Raw genomic sequence first — 23,479 nt, forward strand, 5'->3', positions numbered from 1 at the left:
AACCCTTAATGAGCAAACCTTTAAAATGCATAGTGTGGTGGTAAAGCTGAGACTATATGCCCCGAAAGTGAAATGTAGCTTTTGTTTTAAGTTGAGGGGGCTTTTTGATTAATTTTTAGTTATTTTTCCATTAGATGACTGGCCTGAGAGGGAAATGACAAACAATTCCTCTAACCACTTAGAAGAGCCCAATTGTAATGAGGTGACCAACCTGAAGGTGTGCATTGAATTAACAGGGCTCCATCCCAAAAAGCAGCGTCACCTGCAGCATCTTAGGGAACTATGGGAGCAGCAGGTGTCACCAGAGAGATCCCCGTCCGGCAAGTTGGGCCGGCAAAGCAGGAAAGATTTAGCTGAGTCTGTTCAGCCAGAGGCCACTGCAAAGGTCAAAGACTTCACAGAAGAAAGGCACACCAAGAAAAGGTCAGAGGCCAAAAGCAATAGAAGTTGGTCTGAAGAGTCCCTCAAAACAAGTGACAATGAACAAGGTATGCAGAGACTACTAGGGAAACCAGCTGGCTTTAGCATTTACAGTGACGCATGCTGCCACCGATGTTAAGGAATTGTCGAGAGCTTTTTTTTTAATTTTAAAAAGTTATATATAATTTCTGTAGATGTCCATTTGTATAAGGACTGACACTTCCTCTTTAAGAACGGCACTGTAGCTGATATTTGGCAGACAAGAAAATGTGTTTGTGTATGTGTGTATAACTATGTGTTTGTGTGTGTGTGTGTTTTGGCTTTAAATACTGTTTTGTAGATAATGTGAAGATGAAGTTTTATGTCTCTAGAGGAGAGCTGGGGGGGGGGGGGCATACAACGCAGGCATGCTTCTGGGTGAGGGAGGGAGCAAACAGGCTGCTAGTTGGTGTAAGTGTGTAGGATTTGAAGGGCTCTGATCCTCTGAAACAGCATCAGTACAGCTAGCAGCTCTTGATCTTGGGAACTCAACGCCTCCAGCACCCTTGGCACTGATGGGTTACCTTGCCTTTCCCAGGGCATTTGCTCAAGAGCAACGCTTGTCTTTCTCCTGATTAGGATGCCTTGCTGGAATGTCCTGGGCATGTCCTGTAAACCCATGTGGTCCCACTCCCTGGCCCCTTGGCAGACACCTTCCCAGTGTCTCTCCTAAGCAGTCGCTTTCTCAAAATACATCAACTTGCTTTAACTTTTTCATGACTGTTTTTCCCCTCACAACCCTTCCTCCTTTCCCCCTGCCACTCCCCCTTTTCTGCTCAGTTTCTATCCTGGGGGAGAACTCAGGGAGGCAAGCTGCCAAATTTGTCTTCATATGGGTAGGATGCTTACACATCCCCACTGTCCTCATCCCCTGAGCATGATACCTGCTCTGCTGCTTTTCCCTTCCCTGCAATGTTTGCTGCTGTAGCTTGGCTGGAGGAATGGTGGACATCGGCAGCATGCAGCCGGCATGGTAATTCCTGCTCCTGCTTCCCCTGACCTCATAATGAATCTCCATCTCCCCTGGGCATAGCAGGGAGCCCTTTTCTCCTCTGCTCCTTCCTGCTTCTTCAATTTGATAGACATTCACCCTCCAGCTGGCCTAGCTTGTAGTTTACCTGAGATCCCATCAAAAGAGAGAAGCATGAGGAGAGTGGATCCTCTTGTTCCATGCCACAGAAAAGACTGAGTCCAGGTCAGCCCAGACTGGTCAGAGTATTCCTGGGTAGCGTCTCCAAAATGGCGACTGGCAAGAGTATAGGCTTTCCTTCTGTCTTAAAGCTCCTCATCCATCTTTCGCCTTGGTAGGGTTATCTGAGTGGAAAAAACCCCAAACTTTGATGTTCATTGATGGAGAAGGTTCTCCAAAAGAATTTGAGGGTCCAGAGATCAAAACGTAGTTTTAAAATGATCTTTGACTCCCTTGCTTCATGTGCTGCCTTGGCGAGCATGGTATCAGCTCAAACATCCCTGCCCATCACCTGCTCTGCTTTGTACTCTCAGAAAGAGATAACCTTGTAGAGATTAAACAAGGGTCACTAACAAGAAGCCACATTGTGTAAGGATGCTCTAGTTTTCCCTTGCACTGCCTCCTCTGGCAGTGACAGGTTTCTCTAATGCATGACCTCAGGAAAGAAAAAGGGTGGCTCCTATTCCCAAAGTCATTAAGATTTAGTAGCCCCATGACTACGAAAAACCTCTTGGTTTTGAAGCTGCTATAAAACCATAAACCTGACTTAATTATGCCTCACCATTCATTATGCTGAGGCTGACACTCCTCCATCCCTGCTGAAGTGTGAATCTTTGAATATCCTTTTTCTAAGTTCACTGTGATGAGGACATTTTTCCCCATTGTATGTCAGAGCACCCTCTGCGTGACAGTCATATGGGGACAGAGACCTCCAGCTTATCTTTCTTGCCTGGGACTAGTCCTCAAACTTTGCTTAAACAAGCAGCTATTGTGAATAAGAGAATATACCCTGTTACTTGCAGCTTTTTTTTTTGCTCTGGGTCTGGGAACAGGTGTTCTGGTGCCCAAACACTGCCCGTGAATGTTGTGGTCTCCACTGTAGGAAAGCTGGTCATATCCCACGATGTGGGCACAGACAGGACATTGAGGTCTGCCCCTGCACCCATGAAGCCTTACTCTTAACAGCAGGTTGATTTGCTGCTGGTGCCTGCAAATCTGGAAGATGGAGGGTGCCGACTTGGGCTGGTTGCTCCAGTTGTGTTCAACCTGGAATTTTAGCCTAGCAGGAGTCGTGTGATGCATTTCAAACTGCTAGTGGGCTGTCACCCCTCTGTCCCCCGGTCAGTGCCTGCTGGCTGGGTGACCAAGCGGTGGCTGCTGAAAATGTTCCCCTGGTGACTCTTCCGGGTGTCGCTTCCTTACAGCCTCGTACCTGTGGGTCAGAACCACAAGAGCCAGGATGTGGCCTGCTCAGAATTGTTTTCGATCTCTGTCTCATTCTTCTGACGAGGTGACATTGCTCGTGCTGGCTCTCTGAAGCACAGCAGCTCCATACGTGCAGGGATGTCTGCAACCTCAAGGCATCATGCTGCTTGCCCGGACCTGTGGCCGAGGCAGGAGTGCCAGCTAAGCAGTAACCTCCTGGTGCTGCTGGTGGTGCCGTAGCCGCTCTTCCAGTGGTCCCCTGGGGAGCTTGCAGCCACTCACCCAGAGCGAGAAGAAAACCCAGCGGTCCTCTTAATCTCCACGCTGCCTGGGCAGCACAGAAACAAAAGCCTCCTGGAGAGGAGTCAGGAGGATCTCGCCCACTGGGAAAGAGCTGCCTTGGGTTGCCGGCAACGTGGTGGCTGCTGGCTTGGCAGACAGGAGCAGGCAGCTGCCGTGGTGGGAGCTGAACAAGCCAGCATTCAGGTGACACGGCAGCAGCTGCTTTCCTGCATGGTCCTCTCTGCATCCTGCTCCTGGGGGAAGGGAGGCAGGTCCTGCTCTGAGTCAGTTGCTACAACCCTCATCAGTTGGAGGCCTGTTTTTTTGGGGTTTTTGGTTGCTGTTGATTTGGGTTTTTGTGTGTTTCCCTCCCTTCCCCCCCCTCCCCAGATATCTGGGGGTATTCCAACCCACTCCTGTTTTTCTTCTCCCTTTACATATGTAGTGGTCAGAAAGATGAGGTGGGATTCCAGAATTAATTGCCTTTTTTCTGCCCATGTTGCCTAGGCTGATGCTTGGCTTTTTCTGGATAGCACTGGCTTCTTGCAGTGTCACTGATCCTGAACCTCCTGGGCATAGCGTTGCTACTCTCCATCTTGGTGGCATCTCTCTTCATTCTTGGTGGCAGTGAATGTTTGGCCTGGTGCCTGCTGTCACCACTGTGGAGGGTCAAAGTGGAGTGCAGAGTTTACATGGAGCTTTGCAGGCTGGAGTACACATTTTTTGTGGTAATTAAACTTCTGCTTTTATTGCCTCAACATCCCTGTGTGGGAAAGCCTGCAGTTCTTTGAGATAGGCTTCTCTTCCTGTGTTTTTTTCCTCCATCCTTTAGGTATTTCTCTCCTTCTCCAGACCTGTGGGTTTTTTCTTCCTTTTCTTGTTTTTATACATGCTGCAGTTTCTTACATCCCTTTGCATTCATCAGATCTCATTGGTGCTGCTGCTTTCCATCTTCACAGTTTTTTCATAAGTGATTAAGGGGATATAATGATTATGCTTCTGTATTGGAATTGGGCTTCTCGCGTGCTACTTCAGTTAGGTTAGCTGGGAACAGGAGAATTAAACACTCTTCACTTCATGCTGTCTGCAGAGTTGGAAAGACAGCCTTGGCATCCATAGGCCCAGCCTACGACTAGGCAGCTTCCTTCAGGATTGCAAAGCCTAAAAAACTTACGGGATTTTTGCTGAACAATCTGCACATGGTGTGTCCTGTAAATTCCCTGACATCTGCTTGGCAAGCTGCAGTATGCATCTTTTTCTAGAAAGTGGCTTGAAGGAACGGAGGGATTTCTGTTTTCATCTTTAATCTAGAAAGCCTTCTTCAAGTTGCTTTCACAGATTTATTTAAAGGAAGACAAAAGTGTGAAGCTGCCCACCAAGAGGATTCTAGATTTTATTTTCTTTTTACTGACTGGCTTGGATTGAGTTTCTTTAAATAAAGGTCTCTCTTCTCTGAGCAGCTGCCTTATTTCCCCTGCCATCTCTTCTGTTCTGAAAGTAGCATCACTTCAGAGACTTCTTGGAGCAAAGGAGGCTCTTTTCAAGTGCTCAGGATTTTTTTCCACACCTTCCCTCAGTGGTGTGGTATTGTTTGGCTGAAGTGTCCCTTCCTTCCCAGCAACCTTTAATTCTTCAATTCATTTTTCTAGAGAGGAGTTGGTTCTGAGGTCACCTCAATTCTCTCCCCAAGGGAAATTCAGACTATAAAAACTCAACATCCCTGTCCTTGTTTTGTTGTAAACCTGCTTGCACCACGGGAAAAAAAAAAAAAAAAAAAGAGTAACCATGTTTTTTGCATGTGGCCCAGATTGTGGGATCCAGCTTGTTAAAGCTAACCCACAATAAAAACCCGGCCCTGCCAGCATCCTGCCATGAGCAGCAGAGCACTGACCTTAGATCTCTGAGGTCCTGGGGTTTTCTGGTCTCACAGAAAGACGCACTTATAGCATAATAGCATCACATAATGGTTTAGGTTGGCAGGGACCTTAAAAGATCATCTCATTCTAACCCCCCTGCATGGGCAGGGACACCTCCCACCAGACCAGGTTGCTCAGGGCCCCATCCAGCCTGGCGTTGAACACTGCCAGGGAGGGGGCAGCCACAGCTCCTCTGGGCAAACTGTGCCAGGGTCTCACCACCCTCACAGTGAAGAATTTATTCCTAATGACTAGTCTAAATCTACTTCTGGTTGGAGCCCTCATGAAAACACAGCCAACTGCTTTCCCTGCAAAATCCCTGTGCTTTTTGATAGGGGGCTTGCACAGGGCTTCTGTAGGGACAGCTCCTTGAGTAGCCTTTCCATTCTTGGCTTGCTTTCCAAGTAGAAATGCTGCCAAGGAGATGTTTCTGGTCTTACTGCTGTCTTAGGGCTAAGCTCACAATTCCCCCTGCGCTGACCCACTTAGGCCTCGTCTGTGCTTCGGCCTCTCTTGCTTTCTCCTCTTCCCCCCCCCGCCCCGATCCCCGTGTCTTCCACCACACCGCACCAAAGGCGGGAAGCCCGGCCAGGCCCAGGCTGCTGGAGGAGTTGGTTCCCCTTCAGATAAAGCAGTTCCAGGTAAGGAGGCGAGTTTTTCCCCCAGGCGGTGTGGCAGTGGCTTTCTGCTCTGCCTGTGGTGGCTGGGCTGTGGCTGGCCCGGCCCGGCCCAGCACCGTGCGGCCTCCCTGGTGCCCCGGCAGCCGTGCAGGGTATTGCATTTAGCCATTTTTATCAGAGCGCTGTGACTGTTAGTTTAACATTAACTGGCAAGATGCTGTGTACAGTTTGGATGTTGAAGGCTTAAAATATTAATGATTTGAAAATGTAATTGGTAGATCTCTTTTAAGCAGTCGAGGAGCTTGTGTTAAGTGCTAGCAATGTGTTTTCCTTCTAACACACCATGCAATGTGTAATGCCTTTCCTCCCCATTTAGGCTTGCCTGTATTCCCGGTGTCTCCGCACATGAAGAGCCTTTCATCCACCAATGCAAACAGCAAAAGGCAGGCTCAGCCAAGCTGTACTCCAGCCTCGAGGTTGGCTGCCAAACAGCAGAAAATTAAAGAAAGCCGGAAGACAGATGGGCTGTACACAGACGAAGAGGAGGATTTCCAACATGCATCTCTGCTGCAGAAATACAGCGAGTGTGAGAAGCCATCAGGGAAACGTCAGTGTAAAACAAAACACTTGGCACTGCAGGAGAGGAGAAGGAGGTCATCTCTGACAGGGGATGACACCACAGATATCGAAAATGCTGAAGATAAGGTATCTTTATTTAGACTTAATTGTCCACCAGCCTCTCAGAAGGGAGAACCAACCTGCTTTAAAACTAATGCGCTGTCATGCATGCAGGGTAGCGGGGATTGCATTCAAATTTGTCTGTGGATGCTTTGCACATGTTGTACTTGCTTTTCTTAACCTGAGTTAAAGTCACTGTTGCAAGGGGTGGGGAATCTTGAAATGAAAAACTGTAGCAGGTCTTAAAAAATGCAGTGTTAATAGAAAAGTGTAATTCTTTGCTGACAAAATATAATCCCATTGCTGTATTGTAAAAACAAGGATAAACCCCACAACTGTAATGGTTTTGACAGGTCACAGTAACAAGGAAAGTCAGGAAGCGACCGGAACCTACTTCAGACTGTGATTCCTCACCAGCCAAATCGTACGAACAGAAGCCGTTCGACCGCCTGCAGCAGACTCCCTCAGTGCTCCCCGCTTCTCAGCCCTCACAGCTGCCGGTCGCCAGCCCCCCTCAGGAGAACACCCCGAGCCGGCCCATGCCGCCTGAAGCACGGAGGCTGATTGTCAATAAGAACGCCGGGGAAACGCTGCTGCAGCGGGCGGCACGCCTGGGCTACGAGGTAAGGGTCTCTCGCTGCCCTGCGCGAGGTTAAAACCTTCTTTGCGGTTTCCCGGGCGGGAATTTTGTGAAGCGGCAGCTTGGCGTTTGGTTGTTTAAATTTGCAGAGACCCCCCCCATCCCCTCATCCCCTCCCCCCTCCCTGCTGCATTCCCTTCTCTGGCATGCCGGGTCTGAGGGCAGGTCGCTGTGGGAATGGGTCCCCACAGCTGGCAGGGACACAGGGCACGCGGCATCCTGTGTGAACGAGCAAAGGGTAAAGTTTTACGGGTAACCCTTGCTTCCGTTTAAATATAAGCCATCTGCACACAGAGTGAGTGCCCTTTTTTTCTTCTTTTAAGTGGTCTTTATGGTGATCTTTTATGAGCTGTATTAATTTTGCTTTTTTTATTTGTGAAGAGTGTGTACTTTTAGGAGAAGGGTTTTATTTATTGTTCTTTTCTCCAAATAGTATCCGGTATGTGACATAGGATGTAGCGCTTGGAGTGTCCTCTTGCAAGATCAGATGCATCGTAGGAGCACTCCACATGCTTTATGCTCAGAGTCTTGAGCTGGGTGACATAGCTGGAACAGTGTTGTCTAACAAAACAGCCTCCCAGTGAATCCCCTAGCTCTGCTGTTTTGAATCATGCCTTTTTTTGGCAAATATGGCCATATAGGTAGGAGTGTCATTGCTGTTCAACTTCATATCTTGCAAAGAGCTGTTCCATTGCAGAGAGCAGTTGTTGCCTTTGGCCTGGCTGTGGCGTTTGCTGTGGCAGTGAGAGTACTGCTTGGACCTTGGAGCTGGCCTTGAGCCCCCTGTTGCAAGGCATCAGACTGGGACCAGGAGGGGCCTGCCCAGCCTTAGGGGTTTGTTGAAACCTTAAAATGCCCTTTTTTCAGCTGAAGACCTTTGTGTGAAGAGAGGGCTTCTCCAGCTCTGGAAGGCAGGGCTTGTTGGAAAGGTTTGTTTACCCTAGACAAAAGCTTCTTCTAACCCAGGGCACTTCAGCTCTAGCCCGGAGGAGGAGAAGTGGTTGTTACAACGTTGCTATGGTAATCCCCATAATTTAAATGATTCTGTTTCCTGTGGGCCTAAACTTCCATATGGATCCAAAATCAAAATGTGTTGTAGCATGTGCTCCCAGCTATCGGAGTGTGTTTTCTTCCTGCCCAGTGTCTGTTAGGCTGAGTACCACGTCCTGTGGGTTGCTGGTGCACTTTGCTTTCTGCACCCAGTGTGCTCCACTGAGCACAGCTCAATGGGAGCAGCTCCAAAATTTACTGATGAGCTGAGGTCTTGCTTGAGCAGGGGCTGCAGACTCTCTCTTTGCTTTGCTGACTGTGAGAGCTCCCTGCAGCATTGGCTGTTAGCAGGCTGGTTGCAGGCAGCCAGGGATGTGAAGGCTCAGTAAGGTGAAGGTCCCAGGGCCTGACTCCTTGATCATTCAGCTGGCCTTGACAGTGTAGCTGTAAGTCCTGTTGTTGGAGGAGCACGGGGCAGGAAAGCCAAGCGGGGCAGGAGGAGAGCCTCGTCCCTGTGCTCAAGCTGCTGCTGCCAAAATCTGCTGTTGTTTCTGTGTTTCAGGGCTTGGAAAGGTGAGTGGCAGCCCCATCCTGTTGTGGCTTCATTTCACCTGCCGTGAGCTGTGATAGTTTGGTCAGCTGTGGAAGCTCTGTAGCTGTAGTATTTTTCTTAGTAGCAACCAGACGACTACAGTTAGTAGAAAGCTGAATTCCCTCTGTCTCCAGAGCAATTAGATTGGTAAAGAAGTTACAAATTCCTCTATTTAAAACCAACACCAAAACTCTCAACGGGTCAAGGTAATTTGCTGGTCTGTGACCTATGGCAGCTACACGCATAGGTTTTCTGTCATTCTCTTATCAGGGCAGCCACCTTTGGTGGCTACCACGTGATGGCAGCGGGGACCGATGCTGAAACGGGAATGCTGGAAGCTCACAGGCACATGGGGGCTTCTCATGGTTTCAGTGGTGGCCACTGGCAGCCCTGTGGCCCCTTGCCAGCCTGATGGCAGAGGAGACGAATGAGTCAGTGCCACTGCGGCCATGGCTTGCAAAAGGACACCAAGTGCTGGTGCAGAACTCGGAGCTGGAAGTGACTGGCATCATGGGGCCCTGATGGTGGCAGGGATGTTGTATGGGGCAGAGCAGCCTGGAGGCCGGGTGAGCTTGTGCCTTCCTTGGGCAGCCTACCTGCCTTTGCAGCAGGGATTCTTGGCAGCTGTGCGGAGATCCTACCCCAAAACCAGAGGCAGCGCTGGCACCTTTGGCATGCAAAGTGCTAGCAAGCTGTTTATATTGCTCCTGGATCCATGGGGAGCCCAAATGCTGGTAACTCAGGTGCCTCTGCCCCACTCTGAATTGCATGGTACAGATGTGACCCACATAGTGGTGGGAAGGCAGAAATGGTTACAATTTTGCGTGTGTAAGCTGATGTGAGTGAATTGTTGAAGGACAAATGCAGCTTGTGTCTGGTCAGATAAATTGCAGGGCTGCAGCCAACAAGGCTACTTAAAGACAGTGCGGGAAATGGTCTTTGGCTCTGGAAATCCTAACGGTCTGAGCAAAACCCTGCTGGAGGTGGTGACAAGCTTTGCCTTTTCCTTGCCAGGCTTCTGCACCAGGCCTTGCTTCATCAGGATGTTAGCAGCCCCTCCCAGGGTATGGGCACTCTTGAATCCATTCCTTTTTCCCCATTTGAAGCAAAATTATTTGAGATAATAGTAGTCTTAAAACTGTAATTTACTTTTTGTGAAGGGGGAATTATAGGGAACATAATGTTCTTTTTGGGGGAAAAATTACAAAAGGCTTGTGTAATGACTTTGATGGGAGAGGAAACACTGGCTGCCTTTGTGACTCTTGTTGCTTTTTGGTGTGTGTCTGGACTTGGAAGGTTCTCCAGTGAATCTGGGATTAAATCCTGCCTGGGAAGGCAGTGAAGTTAGAGGAATGTATGGTGTGTGATAGAGGTGGGGAAAAGATGGCATTTGTTTCTAGGGGGTTTCAGCACTCACAAAGAAGATGGGGCTTATCCAGGTGGGTAGAGGGGGAGGGTTTGCCTTGGGGATGTCTCACACGAGGGTCTGGCCCTGGGTCCCCTGGTGACACTGCTGCAGGAGCTCTTGAGCATCATTCTGCCCTTGCACAGCTCCCTTGGAGCTCCTACACCCTGCCAGGGGACAAGCATCACTTCAGGGGTTTGGTAAGGTGCTGCAGGGGAGGCATTATTACAGCTTGGGTTGTAATGCCTTGCCTAAGTGTCATGCCTGTTTCGACGTTGGGTGGAATAGAATAGTGCTTCTTGGTGGCAGCATACTTGCCCAGGGCATGGGGGATGTGCAGGGCTTGGAGGATGCACAGGGGGATGCTGACCCCTTCCCTTCGAAAAGGGGCAGGAGCGGCTTGCAGAGCATGGGTGGGAGAGACTAAAGCGAAGGGGCACCTCTTTTGTAGGTAAGGATGGAGCATGCATATTTGCATGCACCTTTTAACGTTGCTGGTTGCAATTTGGCTAACAAACTGCAGGCAGCAGAAGCAGCGGTGGCACATACACCATCCAGCTTGACTTTCTGGATTAACTGCGAGTGATTTTCAGATTGCTGGTTTTAATGGAGAACCCAAACAGACATTAAATTGCCCCGTGGCACTTTCATAGCTTTTCTCTAACGTTAGCGAGAAATGAATGCTTCTGCAACCAAAAGTGTGTTTGTGGCACCACATGTTCCTGTATTCGGCAGTGATGGCTAATTTTTTTGTAAATTGAATAAATCATGTTAAAAAAAGCTAATGAGGCATTTAATTAATTAACAATGTAGAGTTTTATGGTCTTTATGGTTACATTTTGTGGTTAATGACATTCTTCTTATAGCCTTTTAACAGAATTGCCTGACAAAATTAGCCTTTTCGTCCAGTAGTAGGTATTCCACCCTAGGATGAGCCTTTCCTTTTTACAAAAATAGATGAAAGGTGTTCCTTTATTTTGAGTTGCAGAACCTATTTTAAATGGTAACTGCATGCTAAAAGTGGAGCTGAACACGGCAGCATATTCTGCTCTCTGTATCCATTTGCTAATTTGCCTGGCGGGGTGGTCTGGTTTTGAATGAAGAGTCATACCTCCAGGGTATAATTTCACACAGCCCTTTCTTATGGGTAAAGAGCATCCTTTCTGGACTAATTTTTGGCCTTTGGGCTGATTAGCAGGAACAATAAGAGCTTCTGTTCAGCGGGACTGTGGGGATCCCAGGTTAAACCGGTGGGTGCATCAGGTGTGGGTGGTGGATGGCTCCGTCCCGGCGGCAGATGAGGGGAGAGGCTCTGTTGCCTGGGACGGGCAGCTCATTAGTTCCCCGCTTTAGCGCGGTTAGTGAGGGCCTGCTAAAAGAGCAGCTTCATGCTGTATCCTGGATACCAGCTCTCGGGTCAGGTATACCCAGAGCACAGATTATTGCGGGCTTTCCGGTAGATTTCGAAACGGGAAGAATAAATGCATTGCACCATGTGGTTGTTTTATTCTCATACTTTGGCAAAGCAAACACCCGCCACCTCCATGTCGTATCCCGCTTTGTGAGGATGTGGCTCAGCCTTCGAGAGGAGCAAATGCAAAATTAATGGCTTGCCACTAATCTGAGGCGATTTTATGCATGCAGCATCTCTTGGAAATGTGGGTTGTTGTTGGTTTTTTTTTCCCCTTTTTCTTTTGCATCTGAGACAAATGGGGGAAGACTTGCACCATCCTAAATTTTTGGTTGAGTGATGGAGCAGTCATTGTTTCAAGGCTGCATGACAGTGTAGAGCTGAGTCTGGCCTAGGCTCTCGACCGTGGTATATTTGACTGCAAGATGAATTGTATTAAATTCACATGGCTTCCCACGGTGTCTGGCTCGTTATTGGAACCCGGTGGCTGGCTTTAGTTCTGCATGCAGAAAACCAGGGTGGGTGAAAATGGGATTTCCCCTATCTTGACAGAGATGGGGTTTTTTTTGTTGTTGTTTGCCGATAGCAAACTGTCCTTTGTGTCTCTTAAATGTGTTTTGTTTCGGGTCATGCGCTTTTTCTTTTTAAAATCAAACTGACGTAAGCTGTGCTGCTGTTGTGCTTGCAGAATTTTCTGCTAAAAATGCAGCTGCAAGAGTAAAAACCTAGCTTTACGCGTGGAAGTTTTAAGAAATGGAAAGCTGTGAGTTTGATCTGTGATTTTTTTTCATGTTCCTCCTCTGTATCAATTCCTGACGTTGGGGCTGCAGGAAGGTCCCTCAGGAGTGCAGAGCTCTCAGTCCTGCTTTGCACAAGCTAGTCTGCTCATGGGAAGTCATGGTCTCGGCTGTGTCTCCTGAAGGAATAGGACTTTCCCCCCTTCTTTTCCTTTCGATTGACCTGTCTCAAAGAGGGTAACTTAGGCATATCGTAAAGGTTTTGTGTTTTGCCCTTCCCCCAAGCCCCCAACCTTTTTCTTCCAGGTGAGAAATCCGTGTATCTCTGCAGCAAGAAATGACTCGATATACCTGTTTTTCCTCCCATTTCCAGGAAGTGGTTCTGTATTGTTTGGAAAACAAGGCATGTGATGTGAATCATCGTGACAACGCGGGTTACTGCGCCCTGCATGAGGCCTGTGCTAGAGGCTGGCTGAGCATCGTGCGGCATCTCCTGGAGTACGGGGCTGACGTCAACTGCAGTGCTCAGGATGGAACCAGGTTAGCAGCACCCCTGGCCTAGCATCGGGTGGTCACCAATGCCAGGCAGTCGTTTCTTTGGTCACGGTGGTGGGAGAAAACGCCCTTTCCCACTCTACTTCTTTTTCCTCTCTTTGTCCCGCTTCCCGTCCTGCATGAAACTCCCAACGCGGGTGCTACGTGGTAGTGTCCATACTGCTGGTCCTTTGGTAGGAGTGTTCTCTCTGGTTGCTAAAATGGTAGGGGCACGCTTGTGTGAACTCGAGTTCAGCGTCATTTTTTTTTTCCTCTGGGAATTTTAATACGTTTGTTTAGTTTTTAAAGAGTTTGTGAAATTCCCAGCTGCAGGGCAGGAAGGAGTGATACTTGAGCTGCAGCCCTGCTCGTATGCACTCCAGGTCCTTTGAATTGTGCCAAGAGAGTGGGCTTTGCCTTGTTAGCAGGGTTACTTTTAAGAGCACTTCAGGCTTTCGAGGTGATTCGGTGTGCAAGTCCCTATATATGCTATATAAAAATGTTGTTTTGCTGAACTGTTAAATTGTATCTGCTCATTTGATATTTTTTAATTTTTTTTTTTAGCCGTATTGGGCTTTTTTTCTGTCCTTCACAGAATAGTAGGGGTGCTTAGTTCCTGTGCTCGCAGAATAGAGATTTATTTATTCGTGTATTTATGTATTTATTTATTTTAGATAGAAATGTTTTTCCAAATCTTTTTAAAGCTTCTTGTGTACCACCTAAAGTACCTCTTCGACCACCTCTGTGGGCTGAACTTTTCCTCAGCATGTGCAGAACATTATCCAGTCTATGCATTTTGGGTGTTACTTGCTTTTGTATTTTTCCAAGCTCCTGCAGCTTGTTATCTTGAATGGTTTTATCACATTCACTATCACCATACAAATAGCCAGGGAGATAAAATTAGCATAACTAAGAGTCTGCCTCTTTTGCTTTTAAGCTCTTTATTTATTAACTTGGGAAGGGAGGAAAACAAAAGTCCCAAGAGGGCTCATTCGGATGGTCCATTAGAAGTTCATGATGGCCAGTCGTTATCGGCCCATCACGGCCGAAAAGAGACTTCTCTGGAGAAGTGTGGAAGCTGTGGCTGGATTGTCAGGTTCCATCTCCCACTTCTTTGTAAGAAGTCTCAGCTTTCTAGGCTGACAAACAGCCCCGCATTTCTGCTGTTCCCAGCTTTAATACGTGGCCTATGCAACAGCGGCGAGTTGCCATAAAAAGAATCTTTAATTATTTTTGTTTCACTTACTGGAATAACCTATATAGAAAATTAACCCCAGGAAGTTTATGACCTTTCTTAATCACCCACCAGTTCAGAGTCCACCTTTGATTTCTGTTCACAGATGCAGCTGATTGTCAAGAAAAAAAAATTGGCTTGTGTATCCTGAGAAGTTGTTTTGGGGAAAATGCATTTTAGAAATGAACATAATAATGGTTTTATCATAGATGGCAATGTCAGAAGTCAGCTTGTTTTCTGATGGCAGACTTTGGTTTTTTTAAAATTTAAAAAGTTGCCCAACAGACACAGTGAATCCAAACCGTATCTAATATAAAGATAAAAGAAGGACTTGCTGCTCTGAAATGAGCAGGACAGAGAGTACAAGCTACTGTAAGGAACTTGAGATCAGTGTTGTACTCTGCCTTTTGGCAGGGCTAGACTTCTTTCTCTGTAGGGCAAATGATGACAGTTGTCATGATTCAGTTTCTCTTTTAAAGACTCAGTTACTTTTTCTCTTCTAACTTTTAGGAGGAAGGAAGTGTCAGTCTTCCTCAATTGCATTGCTTTTTAAAATAATGTTCCTGAACATGTTCACCCCTTGGAAAGAAATAAAATCTTAAAACCTAAAAACCCCAGACAAATCTGCCATCAGAGACTCAACCCCCTCCACTGCTTTTATGATTACACTGAATATGCCTTATCACCCCCTCTGCCACCTCACAAGCCCACTAGCCAAAGATATTTTTGGTCATGCTGGAGACTTCCAATTCTCCAGAGAGTAGCAGCAGATGTGTTTAGGTTTGTTCACCCATTTAGCATAAATCCACAAAGAGCTGTGGTGTAACTGCATGATCTCTGGTGTAACTGCATACTAGCTGCCTGAAGCTTTGTTCTGTGTTATTTGGTACCTGTTGCTGCTGTGATCAACTTTTTGGAGGACAATCTGAAAAGCTGTGGCAAGTGAGGATATGGCTTCAGTTGGAACAAAACATCCATATGAATGTGAAGGATGTACAGTTTTGCAAAGTCTGTTCATCTTTCCTTTTGGCCCTATCTGAAGTCCTGTAGGTGCCCTTATCAGTGTGGTGGTTTTGCATGCATGTGTTTTAAGTTCTGAAAGTGAAGCAAAGACCTGAGCTTCTTGCTTTGGTGTTGTCTTTTATGTACTTATGCAGCCAGTCAGTCATTAGTTCAGTAAGTAAGGTGGGCTTTCAGCTTTTGGTTTCTCATACTATCAGAAATTTTGGTGAAGCCAAAACCGAATGAAGTGCCCCGCTGTAGCAGCAGGGCAAGGAGGTGGTGGCTTTTGGGGGATGTAGGTACAGTGCAGTCCTTCCCTTCACCCTTCAGCTCAGCGCTGGGGCTCTGCCTGCACATCAACTGCTGCCTGCAGCCCACAGTGTCCCTCTGCCCTATTCTTAGCATGTCTGGCCAGGCTCATGCAGCAGTATTCCCTTAAACTCTGCTGATCGAGGGTTTCCAAATGCAGTAACTGCAGACCCTGGATACACAACGACTCAGCTGCTGAATTAGTAGCTAATCAAAGATTGCTGTAGAACAGGGCAAGATCTTTTAAGACCTGTCTCAGAGGTGCCACAGTCACTAAAGGCTCTTAATCGTCTTACCTATAAATAATAAAAGACCCTGCTTAAGAGGTGAGCCTTTCCTTCCCTTACAGGACCCCAATAAGTGCAGTAGCTCAATAAGGGGTGTACGATGACCAGTGCCAAGGATGGCTGCTGGTGTATTTGGCCTTATCTCCTTGTTCTTCTCCTCTTACCACCACAGCATGCCCTGGCTGAACCAGCACCATTTTAAAAACAAAGCCATATGCCAAAAACACAGGCCTCTCCATTGCTTCAGAGTCCCCTTGCTAGATTCATTCTCTGCAGACAGTTTTGCTTTATCCTTCTAGCTGGCAGCTGATGAGCTCAGCCTTTTTTATTTTTTCCCTGGGACGACCATGCCAAGATGGCTCTCTTCCTGCGTCCTTTCAGCTGGTCTTGGCAGAGCGATGCCCTCCAGCAGCTAATTGCGTTAACGAAGAGGCAGCAGGCGTAGCTGCCCTCCTGCAACTTGTGCCTTGCCTCTTCCGTGGGGCAACGTTGCGTAACAGACTAGATGGAAATAAAAATAAAATGCCAAGATATGGTATTGCTTGGCGAGTTATGAGACCTCTTACTGCAGTGAGGAAAATTCTGGTGGTGCCTGAAAGGCTGAGAGCAAACCCTGACTGGTCTAAATAGTTTATAATTTTGGTGCTGGAATGATAAACCCCCAGTGAAATGTTTTCCTAACTCTAGTAGCGATAAAAATAGTAGGAAGAATTCAGCAGTACACAAGAGAGGGCTGAGATGTGTGTCTCCTGTAGGATATTGCAGCTCTCGAATGTCCCCAGATCCTTCTGGGGCCTTTTGAAGGGTTTGTTTTAGAAAAGATCTGTATTACAGTTAACTGTACCATTAGGGATAAAGAGTGTTTATTTCCGTGATGCTCAGGGCGGAAAAGATTATATGGGCAAAGCAGCCCAGGAGAGGACTCCCAGGGATCTTTTTTTCATGTCTGAAAAAGTTGCCAACTCCAGTAGTCACTTTTGCATCCTGCAAAGAGGATGGTTAAACTCTGCCAAGAGTGAAAAATACTCCCTGCTCTGTCGGTTTTGGTGGGAGAAGCAAACATGAGTAGCTGTTTGCATGGTCCTGCTTGTGAGCTTGCCAAGAAGCTGTGCGAGCCAGTAAAAGAGTCTGTCAGCGCTCTGTTATTGCCTTTTTCCCCCTGCCTTATCTATGGGGAATCTCCTTTCCCCTTCCCCCCCACCTCCTGCCAGTGTTTTTTTTCCTCCCTTCACTTCCTTCTATTTATTGTTCTTCCTTCTTCCGCGTGGCTTTACTGCGCCTTTCCTTCCCATTGCCTCTATACAGTCACCTCTACTGCCCAGGGAGGCCTCCTTGTGCTCTGGCAGGCAACAAAGATGGGTCTGCCTGCTCTGCTGCCTGCCCTGCTGCCCCTGCTTCTGTCTGACCTGCTGTGCTGGGCTGGGTGACCTGTAGAAAGGGAGAGGAGGTCCCATCCCGGGGTTACAGCCCCTGCGCTGCTATTTTTCCTTCCTGAGGAATGCCCAGGCACCCTTTAATAAACTCATATGGGTGTTGTTACGATTGAAACACTGGGCAGTGATTTAGATGCTGTTTTTAATAAGTTAAGGCATCATCTTGAATTCATTACTGCTTCAAAAGCCACTTAGGTAAGTCAGCTTAAGGAAAAAAACACAAGAAAACCCACAAACCAATAAACCCACAACACTCTCCACGCGCCTCCTCTACACCAGAAAACCCTAATTGTAAAATACAATGGAAAATAGTCTAAAGTTAAAGACTGCAGTAAAGTGAGGGAGTGGGGGAGAAAAGTCATCCCAGCATTTGGTGGCAAACATAGCTCATCTGTTCCCGGTGCCTGTTGCCAGACTTTGAGGCAGGGATGCTTCAAGCCCAGTGGGGGACGGGAGGGTTTGCAGCAAGGCTGACCTTTCCTGCTGTCGATGCTCAGAGTGTCATGGCCTGACAGCTCAGGCCTCAGATGCTTGCTGGCAGCCAGGAGCACCAGTACTTCTTATACCTCCATATCAGCACCCCTGTTACTTTTTACCTCTTGTATTGCCTAGGGTGCTTAGCACCAGTCGGGTCGTGGATGCTCTGGGTGCACATGATGCTGTGATGGTCCCTGTGTGGAAGCACCGAGTCAATAGGTGGAGGTGGGAGGGTGAGGCTTGCAGGGGACCCTGGAAATGCTGGCTGCTCCAGTGCCATCTGTCTCAAGGGTGTCAGATGGTTTCAGTGTTAAGTTACAGACTTCCCTGAGAAACTGAAAAAGGGATATTCTGGCCTTTTGCAAGTGATCCTCATGGACCTCTCTGGTCTTTTAAGTGTGAAAGTGGCTTTCTGAAGAGAATAGGTTGGGCTTTGAAGGTGTGAGTGTGTTGTGTTGTCTGGTGCCAGTGGTCGAAGGGTGTCTTGAGCTAGATGGAGTTCTGTGCTCAGCAGCTTGAGGATCACCTGCTTGTTTGCTGTATTGGTGGCCTTGCACGTGCAGGTGGCAGACAGAATGGAATAAGTCCTCTCTCCACAGGGAACAAGCTGCAGACTTTCCAAGTGCAGCTCCTTGTGTCAATATAGCTTGCATATACCAAAACCAAAACTGCATGCAACTTTCCAGCAAGACAGGGGCAAGTCCAAGTGCATCACATATGACAGGTGTTCATCCTAAGTCACAGCCTACTGGAAAGTACTTGGAGTAAACACACCTGGAATATAATTGTTTTTGAGATGGATCAGAGTTCCCCTCCCTCCAGCAGTGCTACATAATAGGTGGGAAAATGGCCTTTCTCATCTGACTGTTTTGATCTGCCTCTCCTCTGTCCTGAGTTCACATGGATGCCAGCCTGTACCAAAGCAGTGGGGACATTGCTGCATGTGGCAGAAGGAGTGGTGGGATATGGTCTTTGCAGGAGGGAGTTTCAGACCTGGTTGTTAGCCAAGTGTTCCTTGGCAGGCTGGTAGATGAAGCGGAGGGGTTTGTTCCCTGTGCTTCCAGGTGACTTCACCTTCTAATGTAATTCTGAAACCTTTCCAGAAAGGCAGTACATGATCCTAGTTGAAGTCCTTCCTTACTTCTTTTGCCTTTTAATACATCTGTTTGAGAGCTCGAAAGTCTTGTTGGGGGCAGTGGTGTTGACAGCCCAGAGGAGGAGGAGCATACAGTTGAGTTGCACTGCTGTGATCACTGGCCATTGCATCTGACTCCCCTTTCAGTTCCCTGTTCATCACGCTCTAAGGAAAAGAAGGGATTTTAACACATCTTCATTTGCTTGAAGGGTAATATGTTCTACCTCCAGACAACTCCCAGTTATGTATAATCAATTTTAAAGGCAAAAGTTAATGTGATTTATAATTAGCGATAAGAAATTCTAAACTTGGGATTACAGGCATGTGTATTAATGAATAGTCCTTCTGTAGGCTCACGAAATCTCTGTCTGAGCTTGTATAGGTGCTCATGATGCATAAAATCCTTGTAACATCTGGGTGGACTACACTTAAAATAATACGTTTTTCTATTCTCTGAGTAGAAGGGTTGAATTATGCTGCAAATATATTCACAAGTACTATTAAAGAGGATATAGCATGGAAGTTTAGTTCCTAGCAAATTTTCATAACTTATTTCTGTGTACATAATTTAGGAGCTTTGGGTAACTGATTTCCATGCTTGCCCAGAGGCAGGCTGAATGAGCCCTTACTCCACAGCATGCTGTTAAATTGGCAGAGATTTGGAACGGTAGAGTGACTTGCAGCAAAATTATGTTTTGAGGCTTCATGCAAACTCCTGCTTTCTCTTACAGTGGTGTAATTATTTTACTGGCCTTCAAAATATGTACAGCAGTGAATAGATGTAACAGAAACATCTGCCCTGAGCAGCCCAACTGTGAAAAGACAAGAAGGGAGGGGAGGATGCGCAAGTAAAACCGACAATGGGATGATTGGCAGCTGTATTAATAGTGTTATTTTCTAAAAATAACTTTGATGTGAAGTCAGAAGTCTCTTGTCAAACACATTTGCATAATAGTATTAAATCAAAATGTAACACTGTGCTCTTTTTTATTTCCCTAGACCAATCCATGATGCGGTCGAAAATGATCACTTGGAAATTGTCCGCCTGTTACTGTCTTATGGTGCTGATCCAACGCTTGCGACCTACTCTGGGAGGACCATTGTGAAAATGACCCACAGTGAGCTTATGGAGACCTTCCTCACAGGTGCATGGCTGTGTTGCTCAGGGCTCTGCCAGCTGCAGGGACATTTCTCCCCAGATTCCCTGCCGCGCAGCTGAGATGGCTCCATGCTGAGGAGCATTAGAATAGGCTACAGTAGCTCCCTCTCTGCCTACATAACCCCAGTGGCTGCAGGTGGGATGCGTGGACATGCATGGGGGCTCTAATTGAAACTCTTAATAAGTCATAAGGGTTATGCCACTATCAGATTTGATAGGCAGGAGGCCAGTCGGCTGTTTCAGTGTGCCTTCAGTTTTCTGCTTGGAATGAAAATAAGAAACTTGCCAATCCAATACCTGTTTGTTGAACATAATTGTATTTTCCCTCGGTCTTGCTGTTTATCCTTCTAGTACTTGTCTTTTTGCAAGTTCTGCCTCATTTTATATCTGAAATGCTATAAACCTATATTAAATGCTCTTGTCTTTAAAAGTGTCCGTGTTCTAACAGGTTTTCAGCACTTTTGGATAAAGACACTTGCATTCCCTAATAACTTACCTCTGAAAATGTTTGCAACGTTAATTGTCAATGAACATCCACTAATCTGTTTTATGGTGCAGTGTAGAAAATGCATAGGTGTGTCAGGACTCCATTAAGGTCCAGTTTCTTGGACTTCTTAGCATCTTGAATCCCAGTATCTTCTCATTAACTCAACTAGAAAATCTCCCAAATTATATCTGCAGGAAAGAATTGTGTCTTCTGAACATATCTGTGTGGAAAAACCTTTTCCATCAGTTTCTTTGGGGCCACTGTTTCACCCCCAAGTTGGTGTCCAGAATAACTGTGGAGGCTAAAAAATCTGGTACATCCTGTCTTTCACAAAAATAGAATGCTGCTCTCAGTTACTGAGGCTTTAGGTTGGGTCTGTCCCTGTTAGACTGTGGGTGATCGTTTGATGTGGTGGGTCATTATTTGGTGTGATGGGAGAAGGGATGCAGGAGAAAAAAGAATTCCAGGAATACATGCAAGAATGGTGTGTGTATATACTGTTCTTTGTAGCATGTGCATCAGGAATGCTGTGGGGTTTTACTTGATGGAAGGCGTGGAGCATGCATAGCCAGACTCTGTACGACACCCGCTCTGCTAAACTTGCCAGCTTTTTGTTCTCATCAGTATGTTTTTGTTGCTGTTTTTTCCTCTCCAGAGTATTTAACTGACCTGCAAGGTCGAAGTGTTGATGACCCTGGTTTGTACTGGGATTTCTATGGCAGCTCTGTGTGCGGTGAGCAAATGTTACCCTTTATTTCTTTGTATGTGGAGACTTTCAAAACATGGGGCACGTGGGGGTGGGGGCTGTTTTGTTTTTATGGCAGAGGAAGCTAGGAAGGAAGCAAACTGATTTTATTTACAGATCACGTTATTTGAAGAAAAAACAAGACCTGCAGCAGTCTCTTCAATGCTGACTTGGCACCTTTTATTCAATGTTATTTAGATCCGAAAGACGAATCTGGATTTGACGTCTTGGCAAATCCTCCTGGCCCGGGTGATGAAGATGAAGATGGCTTTAGTGATGTGTTTGAATTTGAATTTTCGGATGAGCCTCCCTTGCCGTGTTACAACATTCAAGTGTGTCTCTCTCAGGGGTAAGAAAAAATACATGGTTTGGGGTAAAAACAGCTCAGATGATCTGCTTGGGATAGCAGCAGTTTGTGTCTGTGGGGAAATACCATAACTGCTGGGCTTTTTAGAAATAAGCTAATAGGAGGTGAGAGGGGGGAAAGGCTGGCTTATTTGAATGCCATACTCTTGAGCTGAATGAATTATGTTTGAACACAAAAGATTTCTTTCATACCAGGCAGGCACCTAGATAGAACATCCCAAAATACAAGTGCTTCTAGCACTTAAATTTGGATATCATATTTGTAAGGTGATACTAGTTTTATTTAACCAGCTTTTCTGTTTTGCTGAGCGGACACACTTTTGTGTATGACAAAACCACACTGTTACTACTTTTCTAGACTCTGCAGCAAAAGTGATTTAAATAAAAAAATTGTTTTCTTCATCTGAGAAAAAAACCCTCCGTTGACTTGTAGTTAATATGGGCATCTCTGGAAGTCAGAGATGCTGAAAATTCTGATTATAACTCTAGGCCATCTCCTAACTAGGTAAATGTGAGTGGGGCTCAGCCAGACGAACCTGTAACTGTGTGAGCAGCTGTTGGGATGGCTGCCCACCACACTTGTGCTCTCAAGCCCTGGGTTTATACAGCCTCCAGTGCCCCTGCATGTCCTGTCCCCCTCCTTCCCCAGAGCTGCAGTACTGTGAGCAAATACGTACTTGCCTGCACATCTGTTCTATTTGACCCCCTGAGCAACGGCCTTGATTTCATGGGGGTTGTTTGTGCAGGAGGGTTTGTCACACAGCGATATGGTGAAGGGTCAAGAAGCCTGTGACGTGAAGTCAGTTATTGGAGCCTGTTTCTCCTTTGCTTCCACAGACCACGAAACTGGCTTTTGCTCTCAGACGTGGTGAAGAGGCTAAAAATGTCATCTCGCATCTTCCGCTGCAATTTCCCCAATCTGGAAGTTGTCACCATCACGGAGGCAGAGTTTTACAAACAGACTTCCCTCAGCCAGTTGTTCTGTTGTGCTACAGACCTGGAAGCTTTTAACCCGGAGAGCAAAGAGCTGTTGGACTTGGTAGAGTTTACAAGCGAACTCAAGACTTTGCTTGGCTCCTCGCTTCACTGGTTGCATCCGCACGAGGACCCCCCCTTCGACATCCTCTGGTGAACCATCAGGCCGTTTAATGTACAGTGCTCTATACAGTTACTTCTTTATGTATATGTGTTCAAATGCAATTGTTTCTGTAAAGAAAGGACACTATTAAATATGAAAATATCTTTCCTTTATATAAGAGATCTGAATTCCAGTTGGATGGATTTTGGAAGAATTTTTTTTTTAACTTCAATCAGTTTTTACAAAATTGTTATATAATGTTTCTTTAACTGCACACAGGCTTTGGGATAAGTTTGTTATTACTCGGAACACGTATTTTTTTTCTTTTTAAAAGAACACACCCACACATTGACTTTGTTTCATACAAAGCACTGATTACACAGAACATACTTTTTCTAGGTGATGTGATCAAAGTCATGTGGCTTGTTTGGGAGATAGAATTTGGTAAGGCACTTGGTGATATTATTTTTGTTTTTTTGTTTACAGAATTACCTGCTTTGGCCAGGTAAGCACTATTGAATATAATTCAATAGTTTGTAATATAAATTAAACCATATCCATACGCATCAATTAATTGTAAGAACTTTTATATCCTAATTTAAAAGCTGTGAAATTTAGTTTTCACACATCAAACCGGATTGTTTATATATGTTTAAACATTTTATGCTCTTTATTTAAAGAAGACTTTGAACTATTTTTTCTGTACCTTGTAAAATATTGAAAAACTAACATATGTTGAAGTTGCTTGAAACTGTACATAAACTAAATTTTCTGAATTGTGTGTTTATGTTTGAGATCTGTGTTTTAACTTTGTAAGTAAATCTCCTGCCTTTGTATTTATATTTTACAAAAATTTTCTTAAAGGCAATAAAACTGTTGAGAAATGAAGAGGCTGAAGTGACTCCCATTAGTTCCATGCCTGGTTGCAAAATGAGCTCTGACTCATTAATGTTTATGAAAGGAGGCTCTGCGTGTGGTTCCTGAAGCGAAGCAGAGCTGGCTACAGGTGCTGGCAAGCAGCTGATGGAATCTGAGGTAGAATCCACTTAGGCTTTCTAAATTCAAGGTTACAAGAAAACATCAGGTTGGGCACCTTCTGTGGGACAGG

At 46.2% G+C, this 23,479-nt stretch overlaps 1 protein-coding gene across 8 annotated transcripts in view; it reads left to right on the plus strand.

Moving 5' to 3' along the window:
- The window catches only part of BCOR (BCL6 corepressor), a 57,859-nt gene extending 34,600 nt beyond the window's left edge, over nucleotides 1–23,259 (plus strand). For 5 of the 8 annotated variants that reach the window (XM_051643790.1, XM_051643784.1, XM_051643813.1 and 2 more), the window contains 8 exons: nucleotides 135–488; nucleotides 6,049–6,377; nucleotides 6,704–6,973; nucleotides 12,499–12,665; nucleotides 19,536–19,681; nucleotides 20,838–20,915; nucleotides 21,126–21,276; nucleotides 22,131–23,259. In XM_051643790.1, coding sequence (XP_051499750.1) covers nucleotides 135–488; nucleotides 6,049–6,377; nucleotides 6,704–6,973; nucleotides 12,499–12,665; nucleotides 19,536–19,681; nucleotides 20,838–20,915; nucleotides 21,126–21,276; nucleotides 22,131–22,425 — 1,790 coding nt within the window. In that variant the 3' untranslated portion in view covers nucleotides 22,426–23,259. The remainder of the gene's footprint in view (nucleotides 1–134; nucleotides 489–6,048; nucleotides 6,378–6,703; nucleotides 6,974–12,498; nucleotides 12,666–19,535; nucleotides 19,682–20,837; nucleotides 20,916–21,125; nucleotides 21,277–22,130) is intronic. The other 3 variants (XM_051643825.1, XM_051643829.1, XM_051643817.1) reach the window with 2 other exon arrangements.
- The last annotated feature ends 220 nt before the right edge of the window (nucleotides 23,260–23,479 follow it).

Source organism: Apus apus, chromosome 1 (genome assembly GCF_020740795.1).
Source record: "Apus apus isolate bApuApu2 chromosome 1, bApuApu2.pri.cur, whole genome shotgun sequence".
Lineage (NCBI taxonomy): Eukaryota > Metazoa > Chordata > Aves > Apodiformes > Apodidae > Apus > Apus apus.